General features: G+C 46.8%; 1 protein-coding gene across 1 annotated transcript; it reads left to right on the top strand.

The window, feature by feature from the left end:
- Positions 1 to 2,143: 2,143 nt before the first annotated feature.
- Positions 2,144 to 10,841, top strand: ASF1B (anti-silencing function 1B histone chaperone). Its single transcript, XM_028521569.2, has 4 exons — positions 2,144 to 3,072; positions 8,550 to 8,665; positions 9,111 to 9,287; positions 9,658 to 10,841. The coding sequence occupies exons 1-4, from the start codon at positions 2,964 to 2,966 to the stop codon at positions 9,862 to 9,864; spliced, it is 609 nt and encodes a 202-aa protein (XP_028377370.1). The 5' UTR covers positions 2,144 to 2,963; the 3' UTR covers positions 9,865 to 10,841.
- Positions 10,842 to 11,660: the final 819 nt, after the last annotated feature.

Below are 11,660 nucleotides of genomic sequence, written 5' to 3' on the forward strand. Positions count from 1 at the left end.
CTCTGTCCCCTTCCAAGTAAGCACCTTGGGCTCTCACACAGTTCTCCCATCATCTCTTCCACTGTTCAAAACACTCTGCAAAATCCTTTGTTGGAATCACCACCAGCTGCCCTGTCATGTTTTCCTGAATCTTGTCGATGGTCTGAAATCTCTTCTCTTTCAAAGGTGATTTTAGTTATGGGAAAAGTCAGAAGCTGCAGGGTGCCAAGTCTGGACTATAGGGGGACTGAGTCACCTGGGTCACCGATATTTGTTGATTGCAGCCTGTACACGTTCAACATTCTCTAGTGTTCTTCTCATTACTGGCCTTCCAGAATGTGGATCACTTTCAACAGATTCTTGACCATCTTTGAAGCATTTGTGCCAAACTTTTATTTACACTGCACTCATTGCATCATCCCCAAAAGCCTTCTGAATCATCTAAGTAGTTTCCATGAAGGAATGTTCAAGCTTAATACAAAATTTGATGCAAATTCATTGTTCTACTTGCTAATTTTGAATGCGCCAGCCACACAGTACACATGCTCACTCAATGGTGTCTACCGCCCCCACTGACTAGTACAGTGAAGTCATCATTGTTCACACAGGCACATTCCAGTCCACTCGCCTTGTCTGCCAGGTCACATCGATACTGTGAAAACTGTTCTTGTTATATAAACAATGGATGGACTTTTCCACAGACCTCATACATGTCAATGGCAAAGTTTAATTTATAAATTAGGTATAGTCAGACATTAACAATAAAATAAAATAATTATAACAATTACTGTAATAAAAGTTACGTGAATATGGGGGTCTCTCTCTGATACACTAGACCAGAGATTTTCAACCTTTTTCATCTCATGGCACACAAACTAATTACTAAAATTCTGCAGCACATCAAAGAATATAATTCTTGCCAATCTGACAAAAAATAGGTATACTTTTGATTCATTCACACCAGATGGCTATTGTTGTGTTGGCTGTTGTAATTTTTTTTATTTGACAACTTATGGGAACAGAGATCAGTGTTCCTGACTAGTCAGGTAATACACGTTTGCAAATTGTTGTGGCATAGTGGTTGAAAATTGTTGTGCTAGACAGAGAGATGATTCACCTCACAGAGAACACTAGCTAGTGCAAGATTTCATTTTTCATCATGATACTCAGAACAGTGCACAATTTAAAATGTAAGAACTGTTTATTTCTTGAAAATATTAAATTTTCCATTTAATATTTTCAAACGAAGCTTGACAGCAGGTAAGTGAAACCTAAAACCTTGAAAAGCAAAACTGGTGTGGCTCAGTGGATTGAATGCCAGCCTGTGAACCAAAAGGTCACCAGTTTGGTTCCCAGTCAGGGCACATGCCTGGGCTGCAGGCCAGGTCCCCACTAGGGGGCGCGTGAGAGGCAACCACACATCGATGTTTCTTTCCCTCTCTTCCTCCCTTCCCCTCTCTAAAAGTAAATAGGTAAAATATTTTTTTAAAATGCAGTTGAGCTCATGGAAAACTCTTAAGTAATGTCAGTCAGGTTTGGGCACGGAAATCTACATTTTCAACTATTAATGTTATTAAACTTAAAATCAGACCAACTCTTTCTGTTGAAAATGTAGTTGTAAGTGTAAAAAGGACGGGATTTCACAGACTTAGTATGGAGCGAACAAATGTTATCTGTATTTTTTAAACCCACCACTTATTGAAAATATTTTGGCTCTACTGGATTAAACACAATGTATTAAGATTAACTTCACCTGCTTCTTTTAAATTTGTTTTTAAAAATTGGTTCCTAAACAAATGTAAAGTTGAGCACGTGGGAGCCGAGAATGAATACAGTCTTCCTGCCAGTGGGCAACGGTGGCCCGCCCAGGTGTGTGGGTCGAGAGAAGTATCTCCATATGCAGTCACGAGTCATGTCAGTGTATTCTCACAGCCCCGTTAAATGAGTGGGGAAAAGTGGCCTCTCGAGCTGAATGGTAGAGGCCGGACTCAAACTCCCATTTACAGAGTTGTCCACCTGACGCCTCCCGCCGGCCCTTGAGGGGGCGACGGCAGGATTCGAATCAGGCCAGACTCCCAGTGCCAGGGCCCCACTGCCCAGTTTCCGCCGCTCGTCTCCCCTCAGGGGTGAGTCAAACGTTCACAACGTTCACAACGTTCTCAACGGACTCTGTGGCCGCTGGGCCTGAGGAGACAGGAGCCCCTCAGAGGAGCTCCCAGTAACGCTCACCTGCTGACAGACGCCGAAGCTGCCAACACCCCCTCTGTCTCTTCACACACGGTTCAAACGCACCGGCGGCCGACTTCCACTTCTTTCCCACGAATCCCCAGCGGAGTCTTTCTCTTCTCCCGCCCCTAGGATAACCCAGCCCATAAACCTCTCAGAGAATCTGCTTTATCCCCGCCCCATTTCCACCTGCCAATCACCGCGAACTGGAGCACCGCCCTTCCCGCCCTCTTCAGCGAGCGCCGCGCGCCACCGCTCGGCAGTTGGCGGCGCTGCTCCCTGTGGGATGCGTCTCCTGGAAAAGCTCGGCGAGGGGCGGGTTACGGCGGTGCGGGAACCCTCAGGATTGGCTGACAGGAGCCCTGCGCTCTGACTCCGCCTACCCTTGCCTGCGATAACTAAGTCTGAGACTCTGGGGATTGGTTTCCTGAGGACACCCGAAGAAGCCAAGAGATGGTCCCTCCTCCCTTGCACAGCCCGGAGAGGGAGCTCCGTGGATTGGTCCAGAGAGTCTCGGCGCTCACCACCCAGCGCTTCAGGATTGGCTAACTGGATGCTCAAGGCGCCGAGGAGCATTTACGGTGATTGGTTAGAGGGTGCGGCCGGCTATTTGAAGGAGGCGCGCACACAGTGTACGCATTTCAGTCCGCGGACAGAGTAGGTTGCAGGTTTCGTCGGTAACGCTGTCCCGCTGACCCTGTAAGACCCAGACGTGGGCTCGGCCCCAGTTCCGGCCTCAGCCGTGGCCCGGCGAGACGATGGCCAAGGTGTCGGTGCTGAACGTGGCGGTGCTGGAGAATCCGAGCCCTTTCCACAGCCCTTTCCGGTTCGAGATCAGCTTCGAGTGCAGTGAGGCTCTGGCGGACGGTGAGGCTGGGCCTGTGTGGACGTTACCCTACCCTCCCGCCCCCCACCCCGGTCCCCTGGCCAACTGGACTTCCCCATAGAGACCCTGGCGGCCTACTTCGATCCCTTCCGTGAAATACCTCCCAAAACAAGATCTCTCCCTTGTCCCTCCCCCACCAGCCCCAACCTCACCCCGGGGCCAACCCGACCCCCTCCCCACGGATACTCTAGTTTCCCAAGGCGGGGACCTCATCATCCCCACCTCACCCCACCCCTCTCTCAGCTGAAGCTGCCATTCTTTATTTAAAAAGAGGATTTAAAAGATCTTATTTATTTATGTTTAGAGAGGGAAAGGGAAGGAGGAGGAGGGAGAGAAACATCGATGTGTGGTTGCCTCTCATATGCCTCAACTGGGGACCTGGCCCCCAACCGAGGCATGTGTCCTGACTGGGAATCGCAGGTCAGCACTCAGTTCACTGAGCCACACAAGGTCAGCTGCCATTCTTTAACCTGCAGGTACCCTCAATCACCTCATCTCCTATTTCAGTATAGGATTTTATTTATTTCTTTTTAGAGAGAGTAGGGGAGGGAGAAAGAGGGAGAGAAACATCAATGTATGGTTGCCTCTTGTGAGACCCCCACTGGGGACCTGGCCCACAACCCAGGCATGTGTCCTGACTGGGAATGGAACCAGCAACCCCTTGGTTCCTAGGCCGGTGCTTATTCTACTGAGCCACACCAGCCAAGGGTCAATATAGAAGATTTTTTTTATATTAACATTAGAGCTTACTCAGTGTTCTCCACCCATCCCCTCTCTTCTGGTGAGACACTCCCACCTTTTTTCCTAAAGACTCCAATCCCTAGCCCCCTCCCATTGCCCCTATGGAAACCTTAGCTTCTTCCCCCAGTTTCCCTGTAGAGGCACCACTCCCCAGCTCCCTCCCAATTTTCCCAGTGGAGCCCCTCCTATCACTGTTTTTCCCTGTGAAGAAAGACCCTCTAACAGTGGTAAGACTTCACTCACCCCCATCTCCCCATTTGTCTCCCAATAATCCCTTCCCCAACCTACTAATATTTAAACAACCCCACCCACTTCTCCTTTTTTTCTACCCCAAAGCACCCTAGAACCTGGCTTCCCTCCTCCTTATCATGGCCCCAACCCTCCTCTGCTCTTGAGCTCCACTGGAGGAGGCATGGCCTGCCTTCCAGCTCTAGTCTTTTAGGATAACTTAGTCTCACCAACTCTGGCTCTTCCCTCTCCCCTTTCTGTGGGCTCCAGTGAACACACTCAAATATGAAGAGTGGTCTAGCCAGGCAAGCCTAATTTAGCCAGATCCCACTGTTTGCCCACCATGTCCCAGCTTACCTACTACCACAATTCTTCCAGCACTTTTGACGGTATGAGCTAGTCTGGAGGGTAGGTGGACTGGGCTGGGCCATGTTGGTATCCAGCTTCAATCAGCGGGGAGTCACAACCTTTTGGGCATCTTTTAAAAGGTACTTTTACAGATGTGCTTATTCATAGAAGTAAACATGGCTCTTATCTCACAGATGAGAAGATGGGAGCCACAAAGAGTGAAAGCCCTTTCAAAGAAAGGTCTATAAAACTCCAAAAATCTAAGATCAGCCAGGGAGTCAGGAGGAAATAATAGCCATACTTCTGTTTTATTGTACTTCACAGAAGTTACATTTTTTACAAATTGAAGGCAAGACCCTCACCAGCAAAAAGATCACTTGCTTTAATGTGGTTGTCTGGGACCAAACCCACAATCTCTCTAAGGCAGGGGTGTCAAATTCATTTTCACCAGGGGCCACATCAGCCTCACAGTTGCCTTCAAAGGGTCGAATGTAATTTTAGGACTGTATAAATGTAACTACTCCTTAACTAGGGGCAAGGAGCTCGGTGCTGCCACCAGGTAGAAACAAGGTGCTGGGCTGGATAAAACAAGGTGGAGGGCCCAATTCGGCCCACAGACCTTGTATTTGCCACCTGTGCTCTAAGGTATGCCTGTACTCCATCAAACCATTTCTCCACTTGACAGTTAAAAAGAGAAGAGGCAGCACCTGAGGAGGTAAGATCTGTAAGGCAAGGGTGTACTAACTAGCATCTCTAGGTGGTATTTGGGGAGTTTGCTTGCAAATCCAGCCACTTGGATTAGTTTAGGGTTGATACAATTGGAGATGTGCTTAGGCTGGACCAATTAAGCAGTCTCTCCCTGGTTTCTCTGTTTAAATTACAAGTCTACTTGTGACTGATTATAGATTAAGTCTAGTTAAATTCTTCCTGTAACAATGCAGAGTGTAAATAAATTCAGTGTAGGATATCAATATGTAATAATGTTTAATTTTAAGCCAGATGTAAGGAGCTAATAGGTTAAGGAATTCACAGTTCCTAGATGGCAGGAGATCAGGTTTCAATCAGCCTGTTTATGCTCATTGCATTTAAAAGTGGTTGTGTGGTCATTATCTAGTACTTTTATTCCTAGAAATACCCCTGCCCATTACTTTACTAATCTATTCATTGAATCAGAGTAGAGGTCCAAAGTCAACCTGCTGGCCATCATATTTTATTAGAGAGAAACAGAATGACTTCTCCAAGTTCACATAGCTTGTTGGTAGCATTATTGACACTAGGGTGTTTTCTAAGTTCTGAGTTCAGGGTTATTTATCTTCCTTAAAACCTGAGAGAGAGAAAGCATCCTTTATTTTAAACTTCTTTTTCTTTTAATTTATTGATTCAAGAGAGAGAAGCATCAATTCATTGTTCCACTTACTTATGCATTTGTTGGTTGATGTTTGTATGGGCCCCAACCAGGTCTTGAACCCACAACCTTGGTGTATTGGGATGATGTTCTAACCAACTGAGCAAACCAGCCAGGGCTACATCCTTTATTTTAGAAGTGGAACATTAATAGAACTGATCATAGAATTTATTTCCATATCAGAAAAGAGAGCAAAGGGGGTGCTACTATTAATTATACCTGGACAATAAAGGTTTTGCTCAGAGAAACTCAAGCTGGAAAGCAAACCTTGGCCTGGAAATCCAGACTCTGGTTTTTCCTCTTAGGGCTCTCCACAGCTCTAACCATTCAACTAACTTGCTTTCTGCCTCTTCCTCCAGAGCAGAGAGAATTTGATTCCTGCCTGCCTCCCAAAAGATGAAGTGGGCCTGGATGTAGAAGTCTCAGATCCTGGAGAGATCTCAGTCTTATTACCTCAACACTAGCAACTACAGATCTGACAAGACCCCTAAACCCTAATCAGTCAACTGACCTCATTTCCTAAGGACTCCAAGCCCCTTTTGCTCTCTTTTCTCCTCAGCATCTGGAAATAGATGCTTCTAAAGTATGAGTCCACATCTAACAGATTAAGTTTGCTTCCCCCACACCACCACCCTTTAGTTGAAAAATTCAACAGGCACTGCTTAAATAAGTCATGGGGTCAAATGTTCTAACCCACAGCTATGGCCAAACCAAGGTTTGTCTGTATGATTATGAACAAAGATAAAGTGATAAACAGAAAAAGACCTACTAGATCAGCTTTTTTTTAAGGCAGGAAACAGGGTTCTCGGCTAGTACAACTACAGTAATATTTTACATGTCTTTTACCGTGTACTTTGGTTTTGGTTTTGGTTTTGTACATAGTGGAGGAACATCCTGTGCAGTGGTTAGAACATAAAATTAGGGCTTAAAGACAAAATTTAAGGCAGTTGAGTTACTTTGAAATTGTCCCAAAGGTTAGGTACACATGTTACATGTATATAATTGTGTCCTGTATTCAATAGGAGTGAGTTTGTGCTGTATTGGTGGCTGATTTTCCATATCTAATTCTAAAGAGGGGTTATATTAAAAGATGAAGTCACTTAAAACCTCAACTTTAAGACAATTCAACATTTAGGTCCTTACCTTTTGTCTTCTATAGATGATTTGATCAGCTCCTCCAACTCTTGGGTCCGTGTTTCTCTGATCTTCCATTGATTCTCTGGTTCATTTCTCCAGTAGTGAGGGATCCACTGTAGCCCACTTGCCTGGCCACCCATGCAGTGTGTTTTTCTGTTAGCAACCACACAGTCTTTGCCTAGGTTTTACTAATGGTATTGAACATTGAGGGCCTGTGTTGTGCCCCTAGCCTGCTCTATTTCAGTCTCCTTTATCTCCCCCTCCCCAGCACATTAGTTTAATGCACATACATGTGATTCCAGCTGGTAATGGGGGAGAGGCTAGAAAGAAAGATACCAAAATCTAGACCTGTGTGAGAAAGGGAAAAACAACTAGGTGGTTTTCTTTATTCCAAATGTGTTATGTCTAGTCCTGTCACTACTCGTAACAAAAATAAATCAATAAACTTAATCCTCCCTGCAAATAGTAAGAGATTAGCATTTGAACCCCGATGAGCCCCAGGGGGCCTGAGTAGACCTGGGTGATACTGCAAAAGAACAGGAAGCCAGTGTATCGAGGAAGAGCTTGGCGCTCAGGTAACCAGCCTCCTTAGTTGTGGCCTGGTATCAATGTTCTTCTGTAGTTGGATGCATTTGCAGGACAGTGGACCAAGGAACAGGGCAGCTTCCAAGAGCGTTTGCTTCCTGTGAAAATCACAGCTTGTGACCCCCCCCCCCCCCCCCCCGGTTGCTGGAGTGGTAGGTTGTGTAATTTCAGAGAACCTAAAATAAGTTTCAGGTCTCCTGCCAAGCTTCCCTGTACTAACGTGACCTTGCCCCTGATACACTTGGACCTTTTGCAAGAGGCAGTGGTTACTGGGAATTTCCTGTGATTGATGGGCAGGGTCTCCTTAAGCACTTTTCCTTCCATCTTTCCCGAACATACTCAGGGATAGGGTTCCCTCCGGCTAGATGGGTTGCAAGAGAGTTGGGGCTAAGAGGATCACATTTGTTGATTGAGTCATTGGTTGCCCCAATGGCTGTAAACAGGCATGACTTGGTGCCGGATCTGGAAGACCTGGGGACTGGCTGACTCCCCCAGCATCTTCATCTTCCCCCTCCTGCCGGCTGGCTCTCCTGCTGGATTGGAATCTGCCGCCCTGCCCCAGTTGTCGAGGGATCTACTCAGTTTGGTGGCACTGGTCCCTGTATGTGAAAGAGGATGCTGTTTCCTATCCCAGCACCCAGTGGGCACAGCCCCGAAATGGCCCAACTCCCTGCTGTTCCCTTCTCAGTGTGCCTCCATCACGTGGGTCTTAATTCAACCTCTGCCATACGGTTTGCCCTCAGGCTCTGAGAGGCCCAAGTTTCCCTGGAGGTGCAGAGTCAAGGTCACCTGGCAAAGTTAGGCCCACTGGAGAAATTTCCCACTTCCACTGGAAATAAGAGCTTCCTGTCCACCCCAGTGCTCAGGACTACAGTGTCTGGCAGTTAGTGCAGAAGATGTTGAGAATAAGAACCCTTCACTATATTAAGGACCCAAAACTAGCACAAGAGGACCCTTTCCTTGCCTTTTTGATGTCAAGTTATTTCAATTCCTTAAAACCCTATGTTCTCGCAGACCTGGAGTGGAAGATCATTTACGTTGGCTCAGCTGAGAGTGAGGAGTTTGATCAAATCCTAGACTCAGTGCTGGTCGGTCCTGTCCCAGCAGGGAGACACATGTTCGTATTTCAGGTAAGAAAGGAAGCCTTATAGGCCTTGACACCTAGAAACGTCCTCTTCTACCCAAAAGCACACAGTGTGATTTAGTGGTCAAAAGGTCAGGTTCAAATCCTTGCTTTGCTCTCAAGTCTAACCCCTCAAAGGCACTTCAGACACTTCCCTGTCTCCACATTTGTGTCATGGCTGTTACCATGAGCCACCAATTCACAGTTGATCCTCATTATTCATAGGAGTTTTGTTCTATAAGGTTGTTATGAACAGTGAATTAGTGAATACTGAGCCATGGCCCCACAGGAAATACAGGGTTAGGTTTCTGCGTGTCACATTTTTATCAACCAGTCAATACATAACTTTGTTTTAGGTGTGTTTAAAATAACCTCATATAGTATTATTGTTGATTCATTAACATTGAACTCAGAGAAGTTGGTGCTAAGGCCTAGGATGTATTTCCATCTAGGCCGATGCCCCCAACCCATCCCTCATCCCTGAGAGCGATGCCATCGGTGTGACAGTGGTCCTCATCACCTGCACCTACCATGGACAGGAATTCATCCGAGTGGGCTACTACGTCAACAATGAGTATCCTGACCCAGAACTTCGGGAGAACCCACCCCCAAAACCAGACTTCTCTCAGGTGGGGGTCTCTCTGCACTTCCTACTCGAGACCAGCTGGCTCCTTTGCATTTGAAAAGAGTTAAGTCATTGGGTTCAGGAGCCAAGGTTACTTAAAGTTTTCAAGTAGTGCTCAGATTTTGCAGTGCTGGGCTAGAATGTGAGAGAGGGGTCTTTGTTTCTCCAAAGCACGCCTTGTAGAATTAAGACTAGACAAGTCCTGGCCCTGAATCATGGTACACAGGCATTCCCTGAAGTCGCACACATTGTCAATGATAAAATAAGCAGGGTCTGCTTTTCTTGGGCTTGGAGTGGGAGACTGAGGGTGTCCTGGCTTTGTGAGAGTAATGAGAGGGCATGCTGACAAATTGATGTTTCTCTTCCTGCCCCAGCTCCAACGGAACATCTTGGCCTCTAATCCCCGGGTGACCCGTTTCCACATCAATTGGGACAACAACACAGACAGGCTGGAGGCCATAGAGAACCAGGACCCCATACTAAGCTGCAGCCCCCCCATCAACTGCACTCCTGTCAAGGGCTTGGGGCTCCCTGGCTGTGTCCCTGGCCTCCTCCCTGAGAACTCCATGGACTGCATCTAACTGAGGGACTCTATGCTCTACTTGGGCCCAGCCAGGACTACAGCCTGTCTCCTGATACATCTGGAGGTGGCAGTCAGGGCTCCTGGAGAGTCCTGTGGGGACCATCTGGAAGACTTTGGGGCCATCAACTATATTCAGGCCTGTCAAACTTGTCCCCAAGGAAAGAGTGGGCCTCAGATCTCTCCCAGCCTCAGCCCAGAAGGATTAGTGTATCTCACCTTTACTTCCCAGCCCTATAAAAAACAGGTACTTCAGTTCTTAATTCTTTCTAACTTGTGTTCTTTCTCTCTTCTACACACAAGCCATTGTGTCACCATGCTTCCATATAAGTACCGTTGACCCAGAGCTTTCCCACAGACCTTCCTGCCTGCCTTGAGGCTTTCTTGGTCAATGGTTTGGCAAGGCTCTGGCCCTATTGGGCCAAAGCCTCTGTCATTCCTTTCCTTTCCCAAATACCTGAGTAGATCCATTCAGCTTTCTGGAGTCATAAGGAACCTGGGTTAGAAGATGGACTTGGACACAATTTCTATCCTTTTCCCAGGACGATTATTAGGTCTTTTTAGTCCATCAGCCCCTGGAAAACCATTTCCAAAAGTGTGATCAGCAGGTTGCTGAGGAATGATGGTTGACTCTTCCTCTCAGTCACAACCACCTCCTCATTACATCTAACTGGATCTGGATTTCCCTGGAGGCTGCTACTGCCGAGAGATGGCATGTTGGAGTGACCTGCTGTGCTCTCAGTGTGGGCATCAGGGCCCCTCTGTCTCTGGCCACCATGATCTACCCTCTGCTAAGACCTCATGCTCTCAGAGGCTGCAAAGTGATTGCAGACACAGGAAGCAGTAGGGACCCTGAAAATCTCCCTTTGCCATGCCCTCTGCCATGTTCCCCACCCCCTCGCCATGTGGATGCTATTGTGATTACAGCTTGTATATTAAAATGTTTTTTATATTAAATATGTTTGGTTGGTCTAAAAATGCATTTTATTTAAGACTGATTATTTCTGCTTTTATCTTGGGTGGGCTGAGGCAGCTTTGTCCACCTTTCCTTGGGACATGGGTGGGGGTCCTCTTGCCCCTGCAAGTCAGTTCACTGTCTCTTGTTTCCTTGTTTAGATCCTTGCCCTTGTCTTAGTTGGTTGTATAGTTGTGATCCAGACAGATTTGGGAAGTTTTTATTTATTAAAACTTAAGCAATGCAGCTGTTGTAGAGCATAACCAGTGTTTTTTTTACCTTGACCTACAGGAAGAAATTAACACTACTCCAAGGATACGGCAACACTTCTATTAAATTTTTTTAAAATTGTATTTATTTTTAGACAGAGGGGAACAGAGGGAAAAAGGGAGAGAAACATCAGTGTGTGGTTGCCTCTCACGTGCCCCCACTGGGAACCTGGCCTGCAACCCAGGCATGTGCCCTGACTGGGAATCAAACCAGTGACCCTTTGGTTTGCAGGACGCACTCAGTCTACTGAGCCACACCAGCCAGGGCCATTTTATTAAATTTTACTTAACTTTTTATTTGTAACCCCACAGCCAGAAGTGGAATGGTTTCCCCATAATTCACATAAAAGCCCCAACTCTTCCCTCCCTGTGGTCAACTTAAGCACATGGGTGTAGAGAGCAGCTGGGTAGGGTGCAGGTTGTACAGACCTATAGGTAGAGCAATGAGTTAGCTGGCTTGTACAACTAAGACCACTTAACCCACAAGTCAAGGAGACCTGGCTCAGCCAGTCCCCTGCCCCTCTGACCACCTCCTGTTTGGGCTTTCCTCTGCCTCAGTGGCTCTCAACTGGG

Source organism: Phyllostomus discolor, chromosome 8, assembly GCF_004126475.2.
Source record: "Phyllostomus discolor isolate MPI-MPIP mPhyDis1 chromosome 8, mPhyDis1.pri.v3, whole genome shotgun sequence".
NCBI lineage: Eukaryota > Metazoa > Chordata > Mammalia > Chiroptera > Phyllostomidae > Phyllostomus > Phyllostomus discolor.

Coding starts and splice junctions, on each gene's coding strand:
- ASF1B (XM_028521569.2), top strand. CDS start 2,964: ATGGCCAAGGTGTCGGTGCTGAACGTGGCGGTGCTGGAGAATCCGAGC. Junction 8,666..9,110: donor GACACATGTTCGTATTTCAG/GTAAGAAAGGAA, acceptor ATTTCCATCTAG/GCCGATGCCCCCAACCCATC. Junction 9,288..9,657: donor CAAAACCAGACTTCTCTCAG/GTGGGGGTCTCT, acceptor TTCCTGCCCCAG/CTCCAACGGAACATCTTGGC.